The sequence below is a fragment of the Micromys minutus genome (assembly GCF_963924665.1).
Source record: "Micromys minutus genome assembly, chromosome: 29".
Classification (NCBI taxonomy): Eukaryota; Metazoa; Chordata; class Mammalia; order Rodentia; family Muridae; genus Micromys; species Micromys minutus.
This window is the reverse complement of record NC_137964.1, coordinates 13847661-13863294: the sequence shown is the minus strand read 5'-3', so window position 1 is coordinate 13863294 and position 15634 is coordinate 13847661. Positions and strand designations below refer to the sequence as shown.

At 53.7% G+C, this 15634-nt stretch overlaps 2 protein-coding genes across 2 annotated transcripts in view; one reads left to right on the top strand and one right to left on the bottom strand.

Annotated features, from left to right (window-relative positions):
- POR (cytochrome p450 oxidoreductase) overlaps window positions 1–7291 on the top strand; it is a 47970-nt gene extending 40679 nt beyond the window's left edge. Inside the window, exons 4-16 of the mRNA XM_080940628.1 lie at window positions 1281–1409; window positions 2097–2246; window positions 2708–2832; window positions 2955–3044; window positions 3415–3513; window positions 4347–4463; window positions 4549–4667; window positions 5435–5616; window positions 5715–5864; window positions 5969–6239; window positions 6320–6465; window positions 6568–6653; window positions 6778–7291. Coding sequence (XP_080796754.1) covers window positions 1281–1409; window positions 2097–2246; window positions 2708–2832; window positions 2955–3044; window positions 3415–3513; window positions 4347–4463; window positions 4549–4667; window positions 5435–5616; window positions 5715–5864; window positions 5969–6239; window positions 6320–6465; window positions 6568–6653; window positions 6778–6922 — 1809 coding nt within the window. The 3' untranslated portion in view covers window positions 6923–7291. The remainder of the gene's footprint in view (window positions 1–1280; window positions 1410–2096; window positions 2247–2707; window positions 2833–2954; window positions 3045–3414; window positions 3514–4346; window positions 4464–4548; window positions 4668–5434; window positions 5617–5714; window positions 5865–5968; window positions 6240–6319; window positions 6466–6567; window positions 6654–6777) is intronic.
- Window positions 7288–14678, bottom strand: TMEM120A (transmembrane protein 120A). Its single transcript, XM_080940629.1, has 12 exons — window positions 14492–14678; window positions 12738–12856; window positions 12429–12545; window positions 9127–9186; window positions 8838–8933; window positions 8666–8755; window positions 8480–8545; window positions 8323–8384; window positions 8140–8232; window positions 7946–8010; window positions 7790–7858; window positions 7288–7712 (listed from the first exon to the last, which is right to left on the bottom strand). The coding sequence occupies exons 1-12, from the start codon at window positions 14570–14572 to the stop codon at window positions 7599–7601; spliced, it is 1032 nt and encodes a 343-aa protein (XP_080796755.1). The 5' UTR covers window positions 14573–14678; the 3' UTR covers window positions 7288–7598.
- Window positions 14679–15634: the final 956 nt, after the last annotated feature.

Here is a 15634-nt window from a genome sequence, read left to right as displayed (position 1 = left end):
ATATTTGGGCTGGAGAGATGGCTCAGCAGTTAAGAGCACCAGCTGCTCTTCCAGAGGTCCTGAGTTCAAGTCCCAGTAACCATCTGTAATGGGATCTGATGCCCTCTTCTGGTGTGTCTGAAGACAGCAACAATGTACTCATATACAATAAAAAAGTAAATAAGTCTTTAAAAAAAGAAAATACTTACTGTTCTTGTACAGAAGCAATTCCCAGCCTCCACATGGAGGCTCACAACCATCTGTATGTAATTCCAGTTCTAGGGGATCAAATACTTCTGGCCTCCCTAAATATACATGATGTCCACATACATACACATAAGATTATATATTTTTTTTAGTCGAAAAGTATGAAGGATATATGCAGTAGCTTCTGTGAAAATGCCTGTTTTACGATCTCTTGTTATTTTTGTTGGGGGAGATGGTTTGAGACAGCATTTCTGGGTAGCCCTAGCTGTTCAGGAAATCACTCTATAGAGTAGGCTGGCCATGAACTCAGAGATCTGCCTGTCTCTACCTCCTGAGTACTGAGATTAAAGGTATGTGCCACCACTGCCTGGCTTAATTTTATTATTTTTAAGTATGTCTGTGGAGAAGGGTTGTACAGCAGGTGTCCACTGAGGCCGGAGGCCATTAGATCCCTGGAGCTATAGCTCACAAGTGGGCTCCCCGCATGGATGGAGGGACTGCACTTGGGTCCTTCTCAAGAGCAGCAACTGCTTTCAATCACTGAGCCTCCAGCCTCTACCTCACTGTGTTATTACAAGAGACTTTAGCTCTGCAGATTTTGGTGTCTTGTAAATAGGGATCATAGACCCCCCCCCCCCACACACACAGATGCCAAAGGATCACATCCACTGTCGGATGGAGGTCTGCTGTCCACACTTTCCCAATCACTTTCCCTGTTTTTAAATTTTATTTTATGTATGTAAGTACACTGTCAGTGTCCTCAGACACACCAGATCCCATTGCAGATGGTTGTGAGCCACCATGTGGTTTACTGGGGTTTGAACTCAGGACCTCTGGAAGAGCAGCTGGTGCTCCTAACCCCTGAGCCATCGCTCCGGCCCTCACCTTCCCTTCTCACACTCAGTGTATGACCTTGGATAATGAGCGTGAGCTACTTTGACTGCAGCTGGCATTTCCGGGTGATGTCTGTCCTCTTCTGTCATAGCATCTGTGACAGCCAGGAGAGAGGGGACCCTTTAGAGAGCTCCACTTACCAAGCCTGCCCTGTGTCCCTTGGCCCCCTTACTGACCTGTGTGTCTGCCTTCTTCCTCAGGGAAGGAACATTATCGTATTCTATGGCTCCCAGACGGGAACCGCTGAGGAGTTTGCCAACCGGCTGTCCAAGGATGCCCACCGCTATGGGATGCGGGGCATGTCTGCAGACCCTGAAGAATATGATTTGGTGAGTGTGTCCCACCTTTTTGCTCAAGTGTGAGGGACCCTAGGGTGCCACTTCCCTGCCTATGAAAGGTGTTGGATGGGGTCATCTCAAAGAGCTCTAAGCCTGCCTTCCATTGAGCTCTTAGTAACATACATTAAAGCTGAGGAAGACTGGGGACAGAGTCACGGTGGGCTCAGGAAAGGCTACAGTTAGGGGCAGTGGAGTCCCTTCTCATCCATGCATTATCCTGCCCATGCTGTTCCTTGTAAGCCAGTATAGGATATGACAGACCTAATCCATGTCCTTAAGGGTTAGGGCCAGGAGGGAGCGTCCGCCAGCTCACCGGTCCTGCCAACCCCATTCCCTTACACGGGCTCGCTCTGTGGAGCACACAAAACTGCCACCAACCAGAGGTAGAAGGAAGGGAGCAGGTGGCCTAGGGGTTGCCTCTTTGATTTCCATATTAGGTCTGCAGTGTGGACACACCCACTGTCCAGCAGAAGAGACTAGGGTGCACTTTGTCTCTGAGCCTCCCTCCCCTGAATGCTTGCTCCACACACAACTGCCACAGGCATCTTCGTCCATCTCCAGACTTGGTTTTAAGTTGCTGGGAGATGCACGAAGAACTTCATGGCTAGCCTTCCCACCTGCCACTCTGCTCCTCGGCTGTGGGCTCAGGCCGCGGTGGTGATACCCCTGTCTCTCTAGGCCGACCTGAGCAGCTTGCCTGAGATCGACAAGTCCCTGGTCGTCTTCTGCATGGCCACATACGGAGAGGGTGACCCCACCGACAACGCGCAGGACTTCTATGACTGGCTACAGGAGACTGACGTGGACCTCACTGGGGTCAAGTTTGCTGTGAGTCTCCACAGAATCCTGTGGGCGCATGCTGGCCTGGGGCAGCTCCCCAGAACACCAGGCTTCTCCTGTGCAAACTGCCCCCCTCTGTTCCTCCACACTTTGACAAGGCAGGTAGCTTCCAGCAATGGGCCTGATCCTTACTCTGCTGGAGCCTCACCCAGAGCGGCTCCTCCCATGCGGCCAGCTGATCCCCAGGGACATTGGTTGCCGGACGAAAAGGCCAAAACTGTAATTTGGCCAAGCCAGGAGGACTGGAGCCTCCAGCTAAGCTGGGTTTTGAGACATAAGGCTGGTGGGAAAAGGAGCTACCGCTGGGCTGCAGGCTTCCTAAATGAAGTTATCAGCTGTTCTCCAGGGCCCATAGAGCCAGGCTCCCAATACAGTCCACCCCAAGGACATCGGATCCCACCCGGTGGTCTGAAGCCCTGGCCTCAGAGCCTCCCCTGTCGTCCACGCAGGTATTTGGTCTTGGGAACAAGACCTACGAGCACTTCAATGCCATGGGCAAGTATGTGGACCAGCGGCTGGAGCAGCTTGGCGCCCAGCGCATCTTCGAGTTGGGCCTTGGAGATGATGACGGGAAGTGAGTGCCACACCCCAGTTTCGTGGGTCCTAACCTGGCATATGGGCCACCCTCTCACTGTAGCAGAGGTGAGAGCAGCCTGGCGGCTAGTCTGGCTGACCCTCGCCTTTCTCTCTCTCCAGCTTGGAAGAAGATTTCATCACATGGAGGGAGCAGTTCTGGCCAGCTGTGTGCGAGTTCTTTGGGGTGGAAGCCACTGGGGAGGAGTCCAGGTAAGTGGAAGGCAACAGCTGGGGCCAGGGCTGGGTGGTCCTGGGGACACAGTGAGGTGTGGGAGTGGAAAGAGCTCAGGCATAGGTGAAGGGACTCCCTGAAGGTGAGGGGGTGTGGTGGGGTCCTGTGGCATCACCAGGACACTGGCTTTCCTCCCACCAGCGCTTCATGGCCAGCTAGTCCTCTCAGGCCCTTGGGGGTCAGCCTCAGCCCCTCTCTTGCCTTTTGCTTCTCTGTATGTCTGCTACAGAGTCCCCCACTTCCTAAGTCGCATATCTTCCCCTTTAACTCAAACCCTTTGTCTCTCTGGCTGACCCCGAGCTTCCCTCTCCCCAGCCCTGATCACAGCCTTGGTTTTTCCATTCCCAGCATTCGCCAGTACGAGCTCGTGGTCCACGAAGACATGGACACAGCCAAGGTGTACACGGGCGAGATGGGCCGTCTGAAGAGCTACGAAAACCAGAAACCGTGAGTGGAGGAAGTGGGGTGGTGCTCACAGCCCTGGGGCCCTCGTGTACCCACAGCCGGGAGATGTATGTTCCTCCAGAGTCAGTGCCCGCTCTGCCATCCACTACCTGGAAGGACACAAGTTACCCAAGGGACAGGTGCTGTTCCCCCGACTCGGGCCTTAGGAGCCAAGTCCCGTTTTTTCCTTAGACTCCACCACCACTGGGCATGTAGCTCAAATGGTTGAGTGCCGGGTCCATCCCCAGGTCCTCGTAGACTGGGTGTGGTAGCACACACCTGCAGGCCCCGCACACCCCGGGGGAAGGAAGACTGAAAGTCCACAGTTATCTTATCCTTGGCTGCATAGCGGGTTCCAAGGCAAGCCTGGGATACACGAGAAAAGTCCAAGTCACATCGTTCACTTTGACCCTTCCAAACCTCTGGGTGCTGCCCACATTCACGCTGGAGCCCTCCCTAGTCATCCTGGTCACCTGGAGTCAAGCCAGCCATCCTGCTGTGCCAGACTCCTCCTCTTGCCCCTCCTAACCACACTGTGGCCCTGAATGTGAGTGTGAAAAGCAAATGGCACGAAGTGATCTCAGGACCTTGGCAGCTTCCACTCAGGCCCAACCCCCCCATAGGCAGAGGGTCTCAAGTTTTGTAGGTCCAGCCTGCTTTCCTGTCTGTCCCTTTGCTTTGCCCATTTCATTATATTTATGGGGCTAGGGCAGCGCTTGCCAGATTCGCTCCATCATGTCCCTGGAAGGCTCAGAGGCCTCCCAACCAGTTCTTGCTCTCAGCGATTAGTATAAGCAGTTCCTAAGAAAATGACTGACTTCCTTTCTTCCCATCAGCCCCTTTGATGCCAAGAATCCATTCCTGGCTGCTGTCACCACCAACCGGAAGCTGAACCAAGGCACTGAGCGGCATCTAATGCACCTGGAATTGGACATCTCAGACTCCAAGATCAGGTACTTGCTGCCTCCCGTCTCCCCTGTGGCAAGCCTGCCTTGAGTCATCTGCTCGCTTCCCCTTGAGCCTCACACTTCTCTCTAGGTATGAATCTGGAGATCACGTGGCTGTGTACCCAGCCAACGACTCAACCCTGGTCAACCAGATTGGGGAGATCCTGGGGGCCGACCTGGATGTCGTCATGTCTCTAAACAATCTCGATGGTAAGTTCCAGAATTGAGGACCTTGACTAGGCCTGAAAGTTGAGCCTTCCTATATGACACCATCCCTATATGTAGAGGTCTAGCTTGCTCTCCATCCCCTGTCATAGCTATAGAGGGCATCCATGACCAGGAGGCAGAGCCAGCCTACTCCCCAGGTAGCCAGGAAAGCCACCAGCCACCAAATCCTCCTGAACAAGGGCTGCTAAACCAAGTCTTATGTCTTAGGCCTGGGCTCCACAACTACCTCAGTGGCTGTGGGGCTGCTGGGTCCCTGCTCCTGGACCTTCGTCCTCACTGGTAAATTCAAGAACTGGGGTCAGCAGCCCTCAGTGCCCATTAGATAGGGTCCTTCATGGCACACAGATGCTAGAGGATGCTGTAACCCAAGGCCTTTCACTGTGGACCCAGGCAATCTAGTACCTACCCAAGTCCTGCCTCTGCCCTTAGAGACTTCCAGTCAGAACACATAAACCAGGAGCTGCTTGCTGGCCATTCCCCTTCCCCCAACAACTCTCCCTCCCCCTCTCTCTCTCTCTCTCTCTCTCTCTCTCTCTCTCTCTCTCTCTCTCTCTCTCTCTCTCTCTCTCTGAGCTTCCTCTAAGACCTGGAAGCCAATAATGGGCACTTCCCGCCTGGCCTGAAACTCAAGCCTTGTCTCAGAGTCGAGGCAAGTGAGAGCAGGCTGGGGTGCCAGCTTCCTGCTAAGAAAGGCCTGCAGCATCTAAGGGGTGACCCTCCAACTCAGTCCTATGTGTCTTCTGCTGCAGAGGAGTCAAACAAGAAGCATCCGTTCCCCTGCCCCACCACCTACCGCACGGCCCTCACCTACTACCTGGACATCACTAACCCACCACGCACCAACGTTCTGTATGAGCTGGCACAGTACGCCTCAGAGCCCTCGGAGCAGGAACACCTGCACAAGATGGCGTCATCCTCAGGCGAGGGCAAGGTAAGCCTGGGCACCCTCTGTCTCTGCATCCTGACACACATGCACACTTGCACACGCACGCACACACTGCCCACACCTTCCTTTCCATGTCTCCTCAGGAGCTGTACCTGAGTTGGGTGGTGGAGGCCCGAAGGCACATCCTTGCCATCCTCCAAGACTACCCCTCACTGCGGCCACCCATCGACCACCTGTGTGAGCTCCTGCCACGGCTGCAGGCCCGCTACTACTCCATTGCCTCATCCTCTAAGGTGAAGGGCACCAGCTGTGCCAGGGAAGGCAGTGGCCACTGGATACCCGCCGAGGAAGGGCCTCTAGGGGGTTGAAGCCGGGCTCACACCAGTCCCTCCTCCAGGTCCACCCCAACTCCGTGCACATCTGTGCCGTGGCTGTGGAGTACGAAGCGAAGTCTGGACGAGTGAACAAGGGGGTGGCCACCAGCTGGCTTCGGGCCAAGGAACCAGCAGGAGAGAATGGCCGCCGGGCCCTGGTGCCCATGTTCGTTCGCAAATCTCAGTTCCGCTTGCCTTTCAAGTCCACCACACCTGTTATCATGGTGGGCCCCGGCACTGGGGTTGCCCCTTTCATGGGCTTCATCCAGGAGCGAGCCTGGCTTCGAGAGCAAGGTAAGCTGTGGGGCTCTGGTTTTGTGGTCAGCCGGGGCCAGGCCAGAGCTCCCTTTCACCATAGCTGCACCCCTACCCAGGCAAGGAGGTTGGCGAGACGCTGCTGTACTATGGCTGCCGGCGCTCGGATGAGGACTATCTATACCGGGAAGAGCTAGCCCGCTTCCACAAGGATGGTGCCCTCACGCAGCTTAATGTGGCCTTTTCCCGGGAGCAGGCCCAGAAGGTGAGGCAGGCAGCTGTGCTGGCAGGGGGTGGGGTGGGGGGTCTGCCCCATGAAGGTGGTGCTGTGGGGCCTGGACCCTGCTCACAGCTGCCCCTCCCCCAGGTCTACGTCCAACACCTGCTGAAGAGGGACAAGGAGCACCTATGGAAGCTGATCCACGAAGGCGGTGCACACATCTATGTCTGCGGGTGAGTAAAAGGGACTGAGGAGGAACTGGTGCCAGGTGGCTCCACCTACGGGGTGGCCTCACCCACAGGGTGACTCTACCCACAGAGTTCCACAACACCTTCTTATCCCCTCTTCTGCACCTAGGGATGCTCGAAATATGGCCAAAGATGTGCAAAACACATTCTATGACATTGTGGCTGAGTTTGGGCCCATGGAGCACACCCAGGCTGTGGACTATGTTAAGAAGCTGATGACCAAGGGCCGCTACTCACTAGATGTGTGGAGCTAGGAGCTGCCGCCCTCCCACCCCTCGCTCCCTGTAATCACTTCCTTAACTTCCTTCTGCCGACCTCCACCTCTGGTGGTTCCTGCCTGGCCTGGACACAGCAAGGCCCAGGGACTGACTCTTCCTGGCCTGAGTGATGCCCTCCTGGGCCCCTAGGCAGAGCCTGGTCCATTGTACCAGGCAGCCCAGCCCCAGAGCACATGGCAAGAGGGACTGGACCCACCTTTGGGTGATGGGTGCCTTAGGTCCTCAGCAGCTGTACAGAAGGGGCTCTTCTCTCCACAGAGCTGGGGTGCAGCTCCAACACGTGATTTTGAATGAGTGTAAATAATTTTAAATAACCTGGCCCTTGGAATAAAGTTGTTTTCTGTATTTTCCCGGTTTGCTTGAGTTTATATGGGGTCAACCTTGGGATCTGCTTCAGTTAGACAAGCCCTCTCAGACTGGGAGAACACATCCACAATCCATCAGGCATCTCCAGGCCTCTCTTCCTTTACTGAGGCCTAGAGCCCAAATCCTGCAAGCTGGGCTCCAGGTCCAGGCCTTCCTCAGGGCCCACAGAGCCCACGAAGCCCAGGGGGCACAGAAGGGAACACCCTATACACAAAGGGTACCCCAACCTGCCACCCCACCTGGCACACAGGTCACAAGCCCCTTTGGGGCTGGTATCAGATCTAGCTTAATCCTTCTTGCTCCCGTGCTGCTGGCTGTGGAACTTCTGATGCACCACTCGGAGGGTGGTGAAAAAGTTGCCGAGGAAGAGGAGGAGGAAGGGGAGGCCACACATGAGCACCTGCAGGGGTAGGGAAGGCGAGGTCAGGCCTGGATGGGATGGATCTCCCTTGCATCCCTTCCGGACCCCCGGCTCACCTGCCACTCCTTGCACTCAGGATCCCGGGCCAAGTTAAACAATGTCAGCGCATTAAAAAGCTGCCAGAACTAGAAAGGAGGGAGTCTGTTCAGTAAGAGTAGTGTTCAGCGGGGCTTGGAGCCCAAGGCGTGGGAAGACACCCGAGTGTGACTTACATGTCCAAAGAAGAGGAACGGAAGCAGGAAGGTGAGGCCTCTCCACATCCAAGACTGAAAGCCCTCTGTGGGGGATAGAAAAAAGCTGAAGAGTGGCCAGGCTGGAAGGGACAGGATACCTTCCTGAGGAAATCTCCGCCCCTTCCCACACCCCCATTTCCCCAGGGCTGCAGAGCAGGGCCAACTTGACTCACCTACAGTGAGATCCATAGTGTGTCGTTCGCCCAGGGCTCGCAGGCGGTACAGGCACCCGCTCTGATAGTAGTACTGCAGAAACTGCACAAAGCCTAGGTGATCACGGCAGGTTGAGCATGTTACACCCGCTCCAGGTCCCAGCTTCTCTGCCCCCTTGTCCCCTCCCTAGCAAGGAAACTCACTCTGGTACATGGAGAAAGACAGGAACTGGTTCCGGAACTTCTGGTACATGAGTCCATCTGGCCTAAGTTTGTTGAGAAATCAGAGGAAGGGAGGCATGAGAGCCTGGGTCGTCTGCCTCACCCCATTCCCCTGCCGAGCGAGGTCTCGGTCACTCACCAGGTCAGCATGACTCCTGACAGGAATGTGGACACATAATGATGGAAAACCCACCAGCCTTTGATCCTGTAAGAGGGCAGCAGTTAACTCCTGTGATGCACAGCGGATCCCACAGATAGCGTGTGTGTGTGTGTGTGTGTGTGTGTGTGTGTGTGTGGTGCCACCCACCCCACTGAGCATGCACACCTGGAACCATTATTGATAAGGATGCTCTCCCGGATGGTCAGCGTGCAGTAATACCAGACCAGCAGGAAGTTGAAGGCAGCGTCCGTCACCCTGAGGAGTGGGGTACAAATAACTGATACCAGAGCCTTGCCCCTCACACCGGCTCAACCCAAACCGAGTCCAGGACGCTCACCTGGAGTTGAGCAGGAAGCGGCAGGTGAAGGAGATGACGATGAGGATGATGGTGAGGTAGAGCTTGAATTTCTCATACTCGTCTTTGTAAGCGAACCTGGAGGGGAGAGGGGCACCTCCGTGGGCAGGCGCCTGGGGTGGGGGTGAGGCGGGGGAGGTCCCTTCTCCACCATGCCCAGAGGTCACAGACCAGCCAGGAGAAGTTGACTCAAAAACCAAGACCACACCAACCAAAGTCAGGGTAGAGGTGGATGGAGAACACCCAACCGTTGGCGACAACCTCCACATACTTAGCCTGCTTGCTCAAAAGTGTCACGTTGACATTCCCCAGAACCAGACTCAGGTACAACCTAAGGAGTGGAAGGAGGAGGCCTCAGTGACAAAAAGAAACAGCATAGTCCAGAGCTTGCTGCGTTCCCTGGGGCCTTGGTATCCTGATCTAAACTTTAGGGGTGCTACTGACCCTACCTCACATAGTACCCGGACACACCTCTCTCAGCCTGCTCCTGAATCCTGCCCTCAGGGTAAACGGTGGTGTCTCCGTCTGTCTGTGGTGTTTTGCATGGGACCTCCCTGTGTTAGCACCTTGAGAGCACTGGATGCCCTCCCCATAGCCCAGAATACTCCTTGGTGGCATCTCAGCAGATGGTATCAATTTTTTTTTTTTTTTTTTTTTTTTTTGGTTTTGTTTCTTTGGTACGTTTTTGTTTTATCTTGTCTTTATTTTTGGTTTTCAAGACAGGGTTCCTCTGTGTAGCCTTGGCTGTTCTGGAATTCCACTGTAGGCCAGGCTGGCCTCAAACTCAGAGATCCACACGCCTCTGCTGGATTGAAAGTGTGCTCCAGCACCACCTAGCTTCTCTCTCTTAATGTGTAAGTGTCTGTGCTGGGACTAAAGACACACACCACCACTGCCCGACTTATTCTTTTGCTTTTTCAACCTCAAGAAACTCAGCCCTGAGCCCCTCCAGTGCATCTGATACATAGCCACACATTGGACCTCGTTCCCACCTCAGTAGCCTCTCGTCAAAACTCCAGGCGGAGGATGGCTTGGCTGCCTAGCACCCTATAAAAGCTCATACCTGTAACCCCAGGACTTGGGAAGTAGAGGCAGGAGGACCAGAGTTGAGGCTAGCCTGGGGTACAAGAGACCCTCTCTAAAAAAAATAAACCACCAAACCTAACAAACAAAACCAAGCTACTTTTATGTGTGCCCCCTTGGTGAGGAAGCTCATCTGCCCTCAGTCAGAGACACTCCAGGTGTAACTGCAACACTTTACTAAGCAGCAGTGCCCAGTAGAAGGGCTTCTGTCCCCATTCAGACAGGACTAATGACTCCTTGTCAGCTTGACACTCAATACTATTTAACGATCACCTTTCCTTTCTTGTTCATCCCCAAGATCTTGTATTAATAAATATCACAACATGGAAACAAATTACCAAACTCGGAATTAGTACAAACTTTACAAACTCAAACATTTTAAAAGTTCAGTCTATGAAAAATTACAAAGTCCTTCTGGGGTGGGGTGGCCCACGGCTTTAATCCCAGCACTCAGGGTTAGGATTAAGCTTAGGGAGTCAGAGGCAAGCAAGAGATTTCTGAGTTCAAGGCCAGCTTGGCTATAGAGCGAGTTCTATGCAGAACTACACAGAGAAACCCAGTATCAAGAAAAAAAAAAAACAAGACAAAAAATATTTACAAAATTCCTTTTAAAAACTAAAGTCTCTGTAAATCCCCAAGATATTCTTTCAAAGTCTCTTCTACTGTGTGCTCCTATAAGATACAAATAAATACTTCAGAGGGAAGGACCAGCACATAGTAAAAATTGGAACAAAACCAAATTCCAGCTGTGTAAATAGCTCAGTATCCAGTGTCTAGGATCCACTTTTCTCAGCCCCACAGAAGGGCCCGGGTTACTTCTCTGACTCCACCTCTTCAGCCCACATACACCGACTCTTCTGCTCAAGCCAGCTCCCCTGGGTACGCCTGTCCTGGGTGATCATCCCATGGACATCCCCAAAATGCTGGGATCTCCTGAAGCAAATGGGCAGCACATTTACTGATAGCCTCTCCCAGGCTCTCTTTAGGATGCCAACCCTCAACTTCTCTCCATGGCTCCTTCAATCCTGGGGCTTCAACTACTGAAACTGCACCTTTGCTAATAGACTCAACTGGCTTCTCACAGTGCCAAGCTCTCCGTGACCACCAGTACCACCTGGGAAGCTCTTACGCATAACCAAGTTCAGGTGCTAGCACGAGGGACATACAGTATTGGCCGCCTCTGGAACACAGACTATAGAAACACTTCCCAAAAGATTTCACCTCAACAACGAATAATGCTTGTTTCTTCTTTGTTGTCGTTGTCTTCTTCTCCTTCTTTCTTCTTCCTTCTTTGTTTCTTTTTGTTTTGCCTTTTCAAGACAGCGTTTTTCTGTGTAGTCCTGGCTGTCCTGGAACTCACTCTGCAGACCCAACTGACCTTGAACTCAGAGATCGACCTGCCTCTGCCTCCTGAGTGCCAGGACAAAAGGCATGCGCCACCACTACCCAGGTTCCGATTTCTTCTTAATCACTGCTAATTCTTTAGCCCCAGCTGATCAAAACCCCAGAACCTCAATTCTAAACAGCAAATGTCTACAATAGAATCTTTAAACCTCCCTCTGAACTTCCCAAGCCAGGCCTCCATCGCCAGCACTGCTTTTAATACCTTCCAGGCTCCAACAGAACAACCCTCTGAGCTCTCAGCAACCAGTGACTTTCTAGCCCAAAGTTCCAAAGCCCTTGCAATTCTCTCCAAAACAACAGGCTCAAGGATGCCACAGCAATGCCACACTATCCCGGTACTAGTTTCTGTCTTAGTCAGGGTTACGTGCTGTGATGAAACACCATGACCAGATATAAGTCCAGGAGGAAATGGTTTATTTGGCTTACATATCCTGAATCACAGTCCACTGAGGGAAGCAGAGGCAACAACTCAAACTGTATGGGAACCTGGAGGCAGGAGCTGATGCAGAGGCCATGGAGAGATTGCTGCTTACCGACTTACTTACTCATGGTTTGCTCAGCCTGCTTTCTTACAGAACCCAGAACCACCAGCCCAGGGGTGGCCCCACCCACAATGGGCTGTGCCCTCCCCCAATCACTAATTTCTTGCTTGCCTACAGCCTGGGTCATTGGAGGTGATGTTTTGTTTTGTTTTTGTTTTGTTTGAGGGAGCATCTTACTATATAGCCCTGTCTGGCCTGAAACACTCTATGCTGACCAGGCTAATTTTGAACTCACTATGTAGTGAAAGAGGACCTTGGACTCTCCATCCTCCTGCCTCCTGCCTAAGCTTCCAGGGCATTAGGACCACAGGCTTGAGCTAGCTCATTCTTTACCTCTGAAGATGACTCAGGCTGCACTGGGAAGCTGTGTCTAACCCCAGTGTGCGGCTAGATGTCCATCCCTGAACATTTCCCTTGGAGCTCCCACTACAGTGAGCTGTCGGACAGCCAGGCCATCAGCATGGCCTACTTTACTGACGGAATGACTGACTGAGAGATGTGCTAGGGTGTCATACTCCTGGAGCTGGAAGAAGAAAAAGCTCACCCATTCTTCTTAGGCAGATAGGCTTCCATGTCAAAGAAGAGGCCTTGGCGCTCTTTCATCTGGTTTTCCAGCTCCTGTGCAGCCTCCATGGACTCGGATGGGAGAGAAGGTCTGCATCTGGGAGGACGGCAGGAGTCAGGCAGGGCAGGTGGGAGAGCCCAAGTCCTGCAGGAACCCCTGTGGGAACCCTTTGGGACAGAGAAAAGGAACAAAGCCCGAGGCAGAAGGGTAGAAGAACCATGCCAGGGGACGCCCAGTGGCAACCCCCAAGCTAACCCCCACCCCCCAGCGAGATGTCACCCCCCTCACTTTTTCAGCACCAAGGCCAGCTCCTGGAGCCGTTTCTTCTGGCGTGTGATGGAGTTTGTACAGTTGTCTTGGAGTTTGGTGAGCTCCTCTAGCTTGAGGCGGTACAGGCGATGTGTTTCCTAGCATGGGGAGAAGGCACCGGCTTGACTGGGGAGCTGTCTGGGCAGGGAACCAACTCTCCCAGAGGTAGAACTTTCTGTGCTTGCTCAGGGACCTCCCAGAGATTGCTCTGCTCCCGAGGCAAGCCAGGAGCTGGGCTTCTTCCTGTAAGCTCATATCCTCCTTGATACCTGCCCTCAACAACAGGTCTGTTGTCCCCAGCTCTGGCATCTGGATTCTAAGTGTACTCTCTAGCCCAGTGGTTCTCAAACTTCCTAATGCTGCAACCCTTTTAATACAGTTCCTCATGCTGTGGTGACACCCCCCCCCCACACTGCCACAACATTGTTTTCATTGCTATTTCCTAACTGTAATTTTGCTACTGTTATGAATCTTAAAGTAAGTATCTATGTTTCTTAGGCGACCCCTGTGAACGGGTAATCCAGTCCCCCAAAGGGGTCATGACCCACAGGTTGAGAACTGCTGCTCTCAAAGAGGCTGCCCGAACCCACCCCTTACCTTCTCAGATCCTCCTACCTACCCAGCCTGGAAGAATAGAAAATAAGGATATCCATGATGTCTCTACCCAGCCATTCCTGATGTCTCTTCTCAGGTAAAAGGTCATCAGGCTTCCCGCCCTAAAGCCAGTCCCTCCTATCCACTCTCCTCCTGCAAGCACCTTTGGCCTGAGCACTTTGCCCTGGTGGGTGAACCTTGCAAGTTGCAACCTAAAGACAGGGCAAGGGGCAGTGTGGGGAAATCAAGGCAGGGGCTGAGGTCATTATAGTAATGGCAAAACTAGGAGACACAGAGCTGACTAAGCCTCTTGGGAGAGTTCTAGTGCCAGCAGGCTGGGGAAACCTGGACACATGAGTCCAGTTGGCCAGGCTCCACTATTTAGGTCTGTTTCTCATGCCAAAATGGGCTACCATATCCTCCGCACCCTCTAGCATGTCACTTCTACCCAGTGACAGCCTTCCAGGAAGCATCAGCTTCCTTCTCTCTGGTATGAAGACAGAATGGCCACAAACAACACCATCCTGGATGGGAGGTTTTCCAATGGTCTCTCTACCAATCCAGGAGGTCCTGATACAGTCTGCCCCGCCCACCTCTCCCTACAAGAGAGAGCCGCACGTACTGGGTCAAGCCTCCTCCTGTCCCAAGGTGGGCGCTGTCCCTCCGTCTCAAATGGCTGAGTTCTCATAACCAGGCCTGACTTTTACCTAAACTTGCTTCCCTGCAGTGTTCAGCACATAATTAGCCAAAGGCGGAGAAGGCGTTGTCCCGCTGCATGTTTGCAGGGTGACTGACCCAAAAGGCTGGGCCCAGCTGGGTTCTGCCCCGGGTGACTGCTCTCTAGGAAGGGGACCGGGTTCCAGATCGGATAAGGGGGGAGACGGAGGGACAACAGAGGATTCCTGATCAGTTTTCAAGGCCTTTGCACAGAGTCAAGATATCTCGATAGAAAGGGATCCCGCCCAGGCACGCCGGAGACGCGCGGGCAATCTGGGCTGCCTTCGGACATTTAAGAAGAAAAGTGAGGAAGAGCCTCGACCCCTGACCCCTCCGAACTACCCTATGACCTAGTGCTGCCCGACCCTTGTCCCCGAGACAGAGACGTGGCTCGGGGCTTGGATGGCCGCAGGGACACTCACCTGGATACCTTGGAAGTCCTGCTGCAGATCCTCCCAGTTGCGCAGGCAGTCGCCCAGCGGGTCCGGGGGCGGGGACTGCATGTCTTTGTCCACGCCACGGGCCGCGGAGAGCCGCGAGTGGGGAGGACGGAGCTGCAACCCCGGCCGGCCGGAGGAGCCTCCGCCACCGCCCCCGTCAGCTTCCGGGCTCGCGCCGCCCCTACTGCCAACGGGAAAAGGACCGGCGTAATCTGCGCGTGAGCCCCGCCCCTAGGAGCAGCCAATCGGAGCCAGGGACAGGAGCTGGGCGGGGCCACGGGCCCGCAGGGCGTCTCCTCGAACCCGGAGCAGACCTGGGCGTCCGGCAGTTTTACCCGCAAAGTGGGCTTCCTCGGACCACTCACAAACCAAGGCGACACATGTTTTTAACACTTTGATATTTCTAGATATCGTCTTACTATGTAGCCCTGGCTGGTCTGGAACCGAGAAATCCCCCTGCCTCTACTTCCCCGCGTGCAGCCAACTCGCCAGGCGCTTCATACACTTTTGTCCTTGAGAAGCTGCGCCTCGTCTCTCAGCTCTTACAGATACTCCTTTCCTGTCCCTGAGTTCTCTGTACTCTCCTTCGTCCTTAGCTTTTACGCTGCATCTCCTAAAACACAAAACTTCCACGTGTCTCTTCTGGAGCCTTACAGTGTGGCTGAGTCCGAAGAGAGCTTGCCTAGCATGCAGGAAGCTCAAAGTTCAGTTTTCATCGAAGCAGGGCATAATAAACCAGATGCAGAGGCGCATGCCAGTGACCTCAGCATTTGGAAGGCGCAGACAGAAGATCAGAAGTTCCTGGTCATCTTCATGAAGGACACTCACGCCCCCCCCCGCCCCCCAGCCCAATACCACTCCGTGGAAAGTTCTAGGAGGCAGGTGATATAGCTGGGGATATTTTCTAAATGATTGACATTCTACATTCTTTGTAAGCACCTCCACCCCGAGCCATTCTGTCTGAGGAAGTGCTTTGGGACTTGTAGAATTTGAGCCATGAGGTGGCTCAGCAGATAAGAGTACCGCAGGCCAAGCCTGGTGACCTCAGTTTGATCCCAGGACCCACATTGTGGAAATAGAGAATCAATCTCAGCAACTTGTTCTCTGACCTCCACACATGTACCA

Bases quoted from the DNA above. Each gene is read 5' to 3' on its own strand.
- TMEM120A (XM_080940629.1), bottom strand. From the start codon at position 14,572: ATGCAGTCCCCGCCCCCGGACCCGCTGGGCGACTGCCTGCGCAACTGG. The intron at 12,546-12,737 runs GTGAGGGGGGTG...CCGTCCTCCCAG, and splicing joins CTGGCCTTGGTGCTGAAAAA to ATGCAGACCTTCTCTCCCAT. The intron at 8,233-8,322 runs GTGAGTTTCCTT...GTGATCACCTAG, and splicing joins GTCTTTCTCCATGTACCAGA to GCTTTGTGCAGTTTCTGCAG.